Source organism: Siphateles boraxobius, unplaced genomic scaffold (genome assembly GCF_051911475.1).
Source record: "Siphateles boraxobius isolate OS27281-9 unplaced genomic scaffold, OSU_SipBor_1 8, whole genome shotgun sequence".
Lineage (NCBI taxonomy): Eukaryota > Metazoa > Chordata > Actinopteri > Cypriniformes > Leuciscidae > Siphateles > Siphateles boraxobius.
The window spans coordinates 19,105,167-19,118,625 of NW_027509208.1; the positions used below are offsets into that span (position 1 = coordinate 19,105,167).

General features: G+C 37.5%; 1 protein-coding gene across 1 annotated transcript; it reads right to left on the reverse strand.

Annotated features, from left to right (window-relative positions):
- Positions 1 to 10,424: 10,424 nt before the first annotated feature.
- On the reverse strand, positions 10,425 to 13,332 carry LOC143729313 (protein FAM177A1). Its single transcript, XM_077220506.1, has 5 exons — positions 13,141 to 13,332; positions 12,450 to 12,632; positions 12,118 to 12,184; positions 11,215 to 11,312; positions 10,425 to 11,128 (listed from the first exon to the last, which is right to left on the reverse strand). The coding sequence occupies exons 1-5, from the start codon at positions 13,207 to 13,209 to the stop codon at positions 10,925 to 10,927; spliced, it is 621 nt and encodes a 206-aa protein (XP_077076621.1). The 5' UTR covers positions 13,210 to 13,332; the 3' UTR covers positions 10,425 to 10,924.
- Between the last annotated feature and the right edge of the window lie 127 nt (positions 13,333 to 13,459).

Consider the following 13,459-nt stretch of genomic DNA (forward strand, 5'->3'; position numbering starts at 1 on the left):
CTCTCTCTAATAACTGCATTAATAACCGCATTAATTGACATATGAACAAATGACCACCAATATGTTTTTTTTAAGTAGATTTTATAGGGAGTTTCAACATAAATAATTGGGCCTATTTAATATTTATAAAATAATTATTTCAAACATAGGAATTATTCACAACTGCCCTTTTACAAAAATGGTGTTTAAAGTTAAACAAAAAATTTTGGTAATTCTCACTTGGCGCTCAAAGTTTCGATTAGAATATCACATAGTCTGTTGGTCACATGTGACCAACAGACTATGTGATATTCTAATCGAAATCTAATCTAGACACAAAAGTTCAACTGTTTCAACACAACTAAAGTTCAACTCAGATCTGAAGATTGCACATGCGTACATGATCGGAGCTCCTCGCAGCTCATGGTCATCATGTGTATTATTGTTGGTCGGAAACATTGAAATGGAGACATTTTAGGAAGTGTTCTTAACAAAATTAAGAAAGTCTGAAAACAGAGAAGTGATGAACATTTTATTACAGGCCAGTTTAATTGAATTGAGAATTTGGGGTTTTGGGTTGGGGTATAAATGAAAATGGCTGTACTACAACCTCCTTTCTTAGCGAATAGGCTAATCTGTAAGTCAATAATGTAAGTTTGCCAAGTCTCAGTAATTCCTCACTCTAAAATAATCAGACTACTGGTGTGCCTGTTATAAACTAGTCTACCTAAAACAGGCAACACCTGATTTCACGAAGTACAACATGTCCCTGGATCATCATCTTTGTTGATCCTGAAACAACATTCCAATCAACAAATCAGATTTGCGGGACAAGTTTAGAGTTTATGTCAAGTTTAGGCTTATAACCAGGGTTAGATGCTTCTCTTTGTTAGGTTGTGAAAGCTTACAATCTATCATTTCCCTCTGATATTAACTCGGTTTTATGGTTAACGATAACTTATGGGTAGGGTTAGGTTTAGGACTACATTTTTTGACAGGAATGTTGTTCCAGGATCAACAAAATATGCTGCAAAACTAACGCTGCAAAATCAGGACGTGTCTCAAACAGAAGACTTGATCCAATTACCTGCAATTAATTCAATAGTGTTTAATTACTGCACAAGTAGCAAAACTTAACAGATTTATAAAAATAATGACTTGAACCTGTCCCCTGTTTGCCATTGGCCATAGAAACACTTAGCCCTGAAACCCCCCTAACTCACACCAGTGGTTGAGTAAATGTAGCTGTCTTGGGCTGGTCAGGATGTTCAAACAAACACAATACAAATTCTTCCTGTTCTCATAATGTTTGCATGCTGTGCTGGCCTGTTGAAAGCAAAGGCTTATACAGAAAGAGGAAATGCTTGAACTATGCTTAGTACTGGACAAAATGTCCCTACATTTCCCCAACTGACAGTCATATGAGTGAGCTCATTTATGTCTGGAGTGACCGCACCAGCCTGTATTCCTAACCACAACTTAGTAAATACAGAGTTTATGCATTAATTCCTCATGAAGAACAAGCATACACCCAAGATAAAAACGGATTACACCCTCATTTATTTATTTTTGTATCAAAATCCATTTAGAAGTGTATGGTGAAGATTATGACCCATTTACACATGCAACGATATGAATACCTGTGCAATAAGACTTACAATTATGAATCAGGTCGTTATATAACCAAAAGTGCCTTCATGATGGCTATATATGTTAAACTATCTGTTGTGTGCTGGCATGCAGGTTTGCACATGATGTCTAAACCACAAGATTTAACTATGGTTAGCCAAACTGAAAAAATACCAAAAATCTCCCCAATATGTGTTCACTATCAAAGGGACAAATTATTCCATTTTTTGGCATGCCTATTCCCTCAGGGTTTGTGGTTTACACCCTTTAATGTGAGGGTAGATATGACCTCTTGCCTTTGCAGAGGTTTTCGTTCTGCGCTCGTGGAGCAGGCTGTTGGGGACTTTCCACAGTTGAGGGAGTAACAGTGTTTTATCTGCAGTACGTCTTCTCACAGCACGATATAACAAGTAGCCTATCACTCACATGCTTGTTTGTTGGTTTTGATACTCTTTAATGCGAAACTGTAGATAGATAGAAAGATAGATAGATAGAATTGATGGAGAGTTTGAAAACATTGCCTAGATGCTGCATGTTGTCCTAAAAGTTGAATGGAAAAATCGCTGTGCATCTTTGTCAATGTAGAAATTTGAAACAGTCAAGCAATGCAGAAAAGTCTAGTAGGCCTAATGATGAAATGTTCAAATTTTACTTGTTAAGATTCTAACAACATTGCAGTTTGCAGCCAAAACGACTGGGAAAATTCTGTGGTTCTAGTGTGCTGAAAGAAGAGATCCGGGTTTTTGGGTAAAGCAACAGGAAAGAGGATGGGTGTTGGAAATCCCCGTCACAGCGTATCTGTGCGGGCCAGTCGTGCTACATTTGGAATCCAGCTGCATTTTTGGACAAGTGAAGTCGTCTTTTCTTTTAAAACCAGTTTTTGTGGTTTCTCCTGTTTGTAATTTAGCAGATTCATTTTCAGTTGCTTACAAAATGTCATCATTTGCCCACATTGCATTATATGTCCTTACGTTTCATGTGGAACCAAGTAAATCCCATTTTAGGTGAAACGGCACTTAACATTTTATAATGAAGTTCAATTGGTTAACATTTAATGATGTTACCTGAACTAGCAATAGCTACGTTAACATTCAATGTAAACATGCATGATCTAAATGAAATTTGGTCAGATTGTAGACTTGAAATAAAACATTCAATAGAATGCATGTAAATACTTTAATCTGACTATTTTCTCAATTAGTCAAAAGTATCTTGCAAAAACGATGTTATGGTACACATTTTATGACTTGCGTATGTCCGTATGTTTGTTTACTTTTTATGAACTGGTCAGTGGAGGAGACTAAATAGCCTACTTACAAATAATTTGTAAAAAAAAAAAGAAAAAAAAAAGAAGATAATCTGAAATATATGTCAGCTTTCTCTGTATATGTCGAAAAACTTCAATTATGGTGGCTGCACATTCCAGTTTTGTTTGTAATACATGTAAATGTACATAAATACGCGATTTGGATGGCAAAGTTTAGGGTTCATATAAACATTACTTTAAGAATCTGTAGACAATTTTGCATAACCAGCAATTTACTTTGTACAGATGGTAGCCTCTGTATCATTGAATAATGCTTAGTCATCTTGGATCATGTGTTCCTCACAAGACAATCATATTATAACCCTGATATTATTGAATTTCTTTTAGAGTTCAACAACACAGTCATTCTTTGCAGAAATGAGCCATAAAAATGTATCATACTTGTATCAAAATTATCTGTGACGCCCCTTATAAAAATAGCTTTCTATTTTGTGGTTGTTGCAGGCTCCAAATATAGGTCAGTCCAAAATGAATATGCCAATGCTTTTATCGCACAGTCAATTTATTATGTGACAAGCATAACCTTAACCTGCTGCTAGCATGTTAGCCTAATAAATCTCATAGTACCTTTGATGATTTGCTAAGATAACGGATAATAAAAATAAACTTTTAATATATCCCCAGAAGAATATCACCTGTTAAACAATACAGTATGCTACATCTAACACACTACAGAGAACCGTTAGCATACCCGCTAGGCTGCTACGATAACAAACTGGGTCAGGGTTTCCCCAAAGACAACTATTTCTGCATATACAGTGAGTTTTATGTGCACAATGTAATGTGCGCTAGGTTCACTTTATTTACATTCACATAATTTCCAACATTTTTGTGGACTTTACAGCATTCAGCAATATTCCAGCAAAATAAAAACTTGAGGATTTGACATGTTAAAAGCGGTTTGAATGGTTGAAAGTGAAGAATTTAAAACATATTTTTATTGTAACTTGTAGTGTTAGTTGGTACTTGTAAACAGTAAACCCAAATGTGAGCACCCTTAAAGTAACACCAGGTAACTTTGCTCTCGAGGTCCCCCTACATTTGGGAAACAGTATTGTCCTCTACTACTGTCGTAAACTCTGTCATCGTGCATTTGTTGACAACCATGATAGCCCTGAACACTGTAGGAGGAGGTCACATGCAGGTGTTCTGCTTGCGACGCGTGTGAAATGTCTTCATCCCAGGTACAGTGGCATATATTTCAGCATGTCATATGAATATAATTTCATGGGTTTTATTTTTTTTCTAATGACAAATGATTGCGATGATCACATTTACAAGCCAGTGTCATTATAGTAGCCTAATCTATTGTTTACCGTTTTACTGAATCTATATGATACTTCAATGCAATGTTTGAGTGGTAGATAATAACCATATATCGTCAATATTATAATATCAAGCTACCATAAATAAATCTGCAAATTTTACAAATCGATTTGCATTATAGCTTGAGGCAAGACAAATAATCATTACCTGATTCATGAAGATAAACGGACGATAAGATAGCTTCCGTAACATAGTCAGGCAGACAAAAAAACACCCCAGACTACGGGGTGTCATTGGTTGTTGCATTAAATGTTACCCAGATACAATAGTGCTATTTTCTGATTGGCTAACAACACCAGACGAACAACACCAGAGGAGACACGCTTGAATTCATGCCTGTTCCACAGTGAGAGCGGCGCGGCCAGAGTTTTGGGTGCTGCGGCATATTAAATATATTACAAATAGTTTTTCAGCGTGAGAAATACAATGTGTGGCGGGAGAGCGTGACAAAAGACCGAAATGAGTGACTGTCACGCTCAATGCGAGTGGGGGTGGTGGTGGAAGTGACGTATATGCCGTAAAGCAGTCGAGTTTTGTAGTTCTCTTTGTTCGCCGGTTACTACCCGAAACCCGAAGTTTAAAAGTACGATTAAAAACGCTACAGACCCCGTCAGGCTATGGCAGACGTGTCATTCAACCCATTGAAAGTCGATGTACCATCACAAGAGACTTGGAAATATATTATGAAGGTTGAAAAGTTACCTGGTGTTATTTTAAAATGAACTATTTCCATTAGCAGTAGAGTCTTTGAGTTCTTTGTGTGTCTGGATGTCCCAGCAGTAGCAATATGGGACATTTTCATATGAAACTTAAATATCATATCGCAATTCAAATTTTGAAATTCAAATAAAACACATTCTAAAAAAACATTTGATATTTTATTTGTTTTCTTTTAATGTCATGTGTCAATGATCATGCATTGTTGTTAATATCTTTAAAATCTCACGGCTGACAAAAATGTTTAGGAACCCCTACCCAGGTCCCAGCGCGGATCCATTTGTGCAGCGCCCCGAATGTTCCCGACTCCAGCCGTACATTATGCAGTTTGTTCAACTAACTTTAGAGGCTCTTCCCCTGCGGGTCCCCTCTGGTATTACAGCACTGGGTTTTTGAAAGCTAAACCATTTTGTTTTCTGATCACTCAACCGAATGACATCCATGCAGAATCATATATTCAGTACAAGAGCAGCTTTGCTTTTGTCATACTACTTTGTGACATGAAGGCCAAGTACCCATACTTGTGCACATGTAACGGTTCCTACTCGACCTGCTCTGAGTGGGACTCAAACCGGGGACTCCGGCTTATAAATCAGCCGCTAGTGCGCCTCTTGAGGAGTGAGGTTTACACGCACTGCTCTTAATTGCCTACGTCTGTTACACTCAACCCCCTAAACCTCACTCCCATCCGGGTCACGGCACCAAATATAATCAGTCCTACTTGACCCGCTCTGAGTGGGATTAGAACCGGGGTCTCTGGAATGGGAGGTGGGCACGCTAACAAGGATGCTAAACACTGCAGGAAGTGAGGTTTACACACACAGCTCTTACTGGCCTATACATCAGTTACACACACACATTAGGAGCAGTGAGTAGTGAACACACACTGCAAACTCTGGGTACACACACCCGGAGGAGAAGTGGTCAGCCATTCGCTGCGGCGCTTGGGTAGCGATTGGGGGATAGGTGCATTGCTCAAGGTATTGAGGGTGGAAGAGTGCACTGTTCATTCACCGCCCTACCTACATTTTCCTCTTGGGAATCGAACCTGCTACTTTTGGGTTACGGTCTGACTCTCTAACCATTAGGCCACAACTGCTGAAAGTCGACATGAACCGGAAGTTGTGATAGTCTGTTCTAGTTACCTATATCTGATTAAAACAGCTACAAGAAAAAATGTAGGGCGGGACTTGATTTTGTCCATCAGGAATTAATTGGATGGTTTTGGTTTGCTATTGGTCGATCAGATATGAGTGACAGGTTTTCCCGCCCTCACACTAGTGAACATATCACCAGAGAAGAGAGTGATTTTGAATAAGTTTATGGGAAGGACACATTAATTAAAAAAAGAATAACAAGGATGTGCACGGATAAATCATTTTTAATAAATATTGCAATATTTATTAAAAAATAAAAATGGTCCATTTTGATTTCATAGTGACTTTAAATATCTAGTGGCAGCATTCAGCACCATGACAACATCCAAACAGTTGTTCGATATCATTGTGGGATCAGGACAACGATTTGAATTAAGGTAAGTTGTTCCGAATCATGCAGTGAAGCTAGTGATCTATTTTCAGCCTGGGAGTCTTTGCAGCGCTACATTCATGTCTATTTTTTTCCCTGGTAAAAAAAAAAAAAAAAAAAGCCCAGACTCACCCACTTTTCAGCAGCTGTCTGACGCAAAGCCACGACGGAAAAGATGAACAATCTCTGAAGTGTGCAGAGTCTAGACGGATGTACCAAATAACACAGAATCCCCCTGCTAGTTTAGAAACAAATTTTGTGAAGGGTACAATCACAGAGGACCAGAGATGTGGTGTGTGACCTATTTTTGGAAGTCACTACTGTGGTGTGATGCATTCAGGGGATTCAATACATGTATGTATAATGAAGTAAACGACAAACTGAAACTCTGAGCTCTATTTAAATATTAAGTGATGGATGAGTGTGGTAGAAAGCAGTATTACAGTTATTACACAATAGCTGTTAGCCCAGATAAACACTGCCATCGAGTGTTGCTAAACACTACCATTAAACGATTTGTGTAATCTGGGGTTTCCCGCTGATTATAAACCATTGTTTATTCAATGTCATGCCATTCCAAAACCTTATGACTTTTGTTCTTCGTTGAAGCATGTTCCATTAATACATCGGTTCCATTAAATGAAAGTGAATGTGGACCTAGCTCCAAAATGGTATATGTATGGTATAAAAAGTACCATAAAAGTATGTATCCCATGAAACTTCTGCACTATATGTCATCTTCTGAAGCCATAATCTGTTTGTATGAGAAACAGAGATTTACATTAGAAACAGAACATGCTGCTTAGATATTCAGTGGATGTTTAAATCTGCATTTATCTCCATTCATGCATGATGGTCAGAGCCAGTGTCTTGTAGTTTTTGTTTTGCATAACAGAATTGCCCTAACTGTATAACACCACATATGATGCTGCTTTAAGCTTTAAACATAATGATTTGTAAGTGATGTATGATCGTCTCTTTTTGACACCAAAAATGGTTAACATCGCCATCTACTGGCTCTTTTGAGGAACACATTTAGACAGAAATATAACTATATCCCAGGTTCAGCTGTTTCAGCCGTGAATAAACTGGTTAGGGGTTTCTTTCAAGTAATTCAGAGTAATTTAGATTTCTACTAATATTTAATGGCAATTAGATGATTTTCATTTTCAGGTAAGAAAAAGTACATATTTCTAGGTTGTTAATAGAACTCAAAATTAACTTTTTTTTTTTTTTTTTTTTACTTATTCATTGAAACAACAAACTGCAACATTTGAATGGAGGAAAGAGGCCTGAATCTTTCTTGTGCTGATTTTCATTTTCAGGTAAGAAAAAGTACCTATATCTAGGTTGTTAATACCGGTAGAACTCATAATTAACATTATTTTAGGCTTGCATCTTTTTTCAAATTCAGGTACAAATGTAAGATACAGTAAGTACAAATGATGTGAGGAATTATGCAAATCCACTTTGATTCTCATGTGATAAAATAGCCAGCGTCATTTTAAACCTCATAAGACCAGGAACGAGGATGATTTTCAATTTCAGGTAAGAAAAAAAATCAAAAATTGTTTAGCTTATGCGCTTAATAGGACTCATAACTAAGTGTTTTTTGTTTTTGTTGTTGTTGTTGCAATAGTTATATTAAAACAAACTTCAACCTGATGAACCTGGAAGGTGAAAAGAGCCCTGAATCTTTCTTGAAAGGATTTTCAATTTCAGGTAAAAAACATTTAACTGTCTAATAATTTTTACTCTTAACAGGATTGAGTCAAAAAAAAGAAAAAAAAGAAAAGAAGAGAACCCCCCCCCCCCCCCTCTTTTGTGAAGGATACAATGTGTTTTTTACACAAGACAGGTAAATATTGCTTGCAAATTGAAAATTAGTTTTATAAATAAACTGTAAATAAACCTGATGGGGTATATAAGGCTAATTTGGAACATATCATAATGAATGTGTCTCTGTCTGAGCCTTACTCATATGAGCAGGGTTACACTGAGGACATGCTCAACTAGCCGTCAGTACCACACAGACATTGAGTCCTTTGTTGCCTAAGACAAAACAGCATCTATCAGCGGGGAGGACAGTAGAGCATAATCTACCCACACAACACATACAGATCCATCCAACTTAAAGGGTTCATGCTGTGTTTTAAGAGTAACGCACTTTACCATCAGTGTTGCTATTGCTTGCTATCTAACTCTTGTCAGGTTATTATTGGACATTGCAATTATGTTTTTATAATGAAATGTAATCATTAGCGAGACTAAAACTTGCTCGTAAATTACACCCAGTCATCTAACTATAAGCGTAACTGTTCTTTCATATACACAAAAAATGCTATGTATGCATGATAAACACAAAATAGCTCTTCCCGCTTAGGTCTCTCCAGCACTGGAAAGATTTTCTAATATTAACGCAGGTCCTAAAGCTCTTGCCTGATCATAACCCTTCTCTGTCCAGTGATATTCCTCTGACCTTTTCTATTTTGTCTCACAGCCATCTCTCTTTCTACAGTCTTTCTTCAAATCTCCCTCTTGCTCACTCTCTCTCCTCCCCCCTCATGAGTGGACACGCCCCCTACTGCTGATTGGCTACAAGTGTGTTGTGCTGGTCGGTGTGATCCACTTTCAACAGTTTCTCAGAAATTGCTTACTGCACCTTTAATGCAAAGAGCCTTGTCTAGCACTAAACACATTGCCCTGAGTACAGTACTACACACTTGTCTTTACACGATGAAATTAAAACTTAACACGTGACTCCATATTGATTTTAAAATAACTATGGCAGTAGAAACCCCTCAGTAGAAATCTTGGACCCTGTTCCCCCCGCTAGCGTGACATCAAAACTTGAGACTCACGCAAGGGATCCACGACTTGATCTTTAATAAAGGTTCATTTTCGTGAATAGCTTTTTTCTTCTTTTAATCACACTGGATGTTTTTAAAGGCACACTATGCAGGAATTGTACCTTAATATAACAGCTTCAAAGTCATTTCGGTGGTAAACAAACTCGTAGTAGGGCGAATCATCCTGGTAGTAAAGCTTGGGACACTGTAAAATACACGGGACAAGTTTGAGAGGAGCGCCCCCGACAAATCTCGCGAGAAACACGACATGCTTTACGGCAACGACGTCACACACATCAACAACAACATATGAAGCATGAAGACACTTGCGCGCATTTCAGACTTGATACCATAGACAGTAAAAGATATACTCGAAAAAGCAAAGAAAACGCGGTCGGAAGAGACTAGGAAAAGGAAAAGAGAATCTGACTGCGTGAGAAACCGGACAAGAGTGCCACTCGGTCAGGCTTTCACTGTTAAAGTTGATTCCTGCGATTATCATGAGAACAGTTGTTAATATCTCACATAATTATCAGGACATAAATAAGCCTGCACGTTGTAAATAGTGTAAATGAGCGCAATTTGCAAACTATTATGATAAATTGCAATAATCATGTCTAACGGCATAATAACGGACATTGTTACGAAATAATGCGACATACATGTAACTTTATTGATGTCATCTGGCATTTTGTAATTTTTACATTAGGCTACACTCAAAAAACATAAATGAAATGAAATTATACAGTAGGCCTAGGCTATAGGCTATTTACTTGTAATTTAGTTGCAATCATGTAAAAACGTTATAAGCCATCAAACGCGGTAGGCTACTTTATTATTATAAAGTGCAGAGGCCGTGAGTGCAGAGACGCTCTGCGTGAGTGGTATTTATGACAGTAACGTTAAATACAAGTACTCTACAGAGACTCTAGGGGTCACTGTTTGACAAAAATGGAATTCCGGCACAGTGTGTCTTTAAGGACGACATTCAAAATTCAAACACCTTAAAAACGTAACGATTAAAATCAAGTATTTTTCAAACTCTGTACAAACCCCGAACTAAACACTTGTATGAAATAATACTGTAGAATTTTATTCATGTTAAACACATAATGGTAAAAAAATTAAATTTTCTCTTTAAAAAACAGTGACATCACAAAAATCAAGCATTAACAGTATATTAAATAAGTACAGAAGATTCAGTGTGGGTATGTGTCTCTGGATTGATGGAGGATAAGTCCATCAAATGCTTCCTAACACTAATAATAATAAAACAAACATACTGTACAGAGTCAATTAAAAAACACCTATGTATAAATGTACAGTGTAATCATGTTAGTGGAGTGGCATTTCAGAACAAATTCATTTTTGGTCAGAGAATGAAGAATTGGCTCATCTCCTCATTAGCACCATGATCAGTATCATATTGTTTCACTGGCCCAGGATCAGTGCATTAAGGCAGTTAAAGTCACAAGTTAACATGGAAATCTATTACAGAGCCTGTTTACGTCCCTGTGGTAAGTGCTTTAAAGAATAGAGACTAGTGTTTATATGACTATACTTGTGTTGGTTAAGTGCTAGTAACAAGCGCAGGGATGTGAACTGTGTTGGGCACTAAAGAAGTCTGATAGTCCAGCTCATTGGTCACCTGTACTTGAGTACTGTTGGTCTCGGGCTGGTTGGTCTTCGGGTCCTCATCTTCATCATTTAGCTGCTCTTCAAACAGGTGCTCTTCCTCTTCAGACAGCTGTGTATCTTCAGCTCTCTCCTCCTTCTGTTAAAAACAACAGCAAATACATTACAATATGCCAATCCTGATACTAGCCTTTTACATTAAATGAATATAAATGACTGCAGTACCTCCCTCTTTGACCTGCTGTATTCATCTATGGCATACTGGTATTTAGCTGAGGTGATGCCAAAAAGAGATGCCATTCGCTCACCCAGGTAGTCACAAGCTGTAAGATGGGAGATGGTTATAGAATATGAATATTTACAAATGTTTTGACACTAACTAAATGTGCCATAACAAACGTGTGAGATAACAAGCGCTTGAACATTCATACAGTGTCTCAATTTTCTGCCGTTACAAGATGCTACATTTTTAAAAGCTTAGTTCATCTCTGTAGAGATGAAGTATTTTGAACAGTTAAAGAAAAGTTTTACTAAAAGTAAACTAGATAGCAGCATACAAAAATAATCATATATTTAGAGCTTGAACGTGTTTCGGTGTTTTGCATATTTGAATAAAACATCCAAACCGCCATGTCATAATCATTTAACATCATCCACAATGGCCCGAGAAAGATTTCATTGCTATTCCCACAGACACAAACATTAGGCTAGAAAACCCTTTTTAATCCCCAGGCATGATTACTTATGCACACTTAAATCATTATGCCTGTACATGGAATATGAATATGATTTTTGTAGGTTTTATTTCCAAGCTAAGGCTGTTGTTAATTTTGTAGAAGCTGATGTGATGTTAAAAAGGCCCTATTATGCCCTTTTACAAAGTCTTGATTTTGTTTTTGGGCTCTACTAGAATAGCTTTCATGCTTGAATGTTTAAAAACATTATTTTCCCATATATTTTACATTGTTGAGGCTCCTCTCTTCCCAGTCTGTCAGTAATGTTCTACAGTATTTAGTTCCTGTCTCAATGAAGCCCCTCCTCCCGAAAAATGTAATGCGCTCTGATTGGTTGGCTGGAGAGTGTGTTTTGATTGGTCAACCAATGAGCATGTTTCAGACACAGGCTTACCAGATATAGTGGTTGTAGCTGCTCTCCACATTTGAAACCAGACATATGGACCCCAAGTCAGCTTGGACTTTAAAAAAAAGAAAGAAAAAAAATACAGTTATATTTATGTACTGTCATACCATTTATTTTTCACTTCTGCATAGTGCACCCAAAAATGTAGTACTCATGTTGTCTCAAACCAACTTTCTACTGTGGATGCAAAAGATTTTCTGAAGAATGTTTTCTTTTGCATTTCACAGAAGTCATACGAGTTTGGAAGGAAATGAGGGTGAGTAAATGATGAACTATCCCTTTAAGGGCCATTTAGAGGATTTGTTCAAACACACACATACTGTGTCTATGGAAGACAGAAGTTCTTTCTTTGCGTTCGGTCTTTTGTCCTCCTCCTCCTCATCTGTGCTGTATTCTTCCATGGTTTCCCCACTGGAGAAATGAATAATGCGGCGCGGGGTCTTCTCTTTTCTGTCTAGATCACCAAGCTCCACACACTCGTATTCTTTCTCTTTTGCAGAGCTCTGTCCCCAGTCACACACACACATCACAGATCATCAATATTAGGAATAAGTTGATTATGTACAATATGATGGGGTTTTAAACTGAAATGAGGGAAGAAATGAACAATAGTAGTTGTGTTTGTTGTATTTATTCTAGTATCAAATTAAATGTACATGGGTCTGCTTAAAAAAGAGAGAGAAACAAATATGGTTCTGCTTCAAAACTTGATGACAAAAATTAGACGACAGTTAATATCTATAGGCTAATTCAATATCACTTTTTTTTGGTGGAAAATACATCTATCATCGGACAGGTTTTGTTAATAAGCATTAGCACTAAACGGGTTAATATGCTTGTTTTTATAGCTTTATAGTGATATAAATGACCGGGACCGTGATTTAATGCCAGGCGCAATGGGAATGCTTCAATTAAAAAATAAGTGATAACAGACAGTACTGTAGCCTACAATAAAACTGACACATGCAGTCATGTAACGTTAGGCATGATTTAAATTGGTCAATAATTTACCTTGTCATTGTCCATATCATGTGTCACAGTTATACTAACGCTGGAGAGGTAAAGGGATATTTCTGCCATCGCTATTGTGTTGAAACTCCTCTTTCCAGTGCAGTAACATCAACCTGTCCTGTCCTGTCCTGAGCGGGCGGGTCCATCACTACATCACTCCTGACGTCACAGCAGTCCCAGGCCAGCTGGTCCCCGTGCGGAGACAATGATGCATTATCACACCTGCGCCACCTACAGTTTTGGAGCGTAATTTATTTTAGCCTACATTTGTTTGTTTTATTAATTAACAACCATTATCTTTGTTAAACACACCCACACA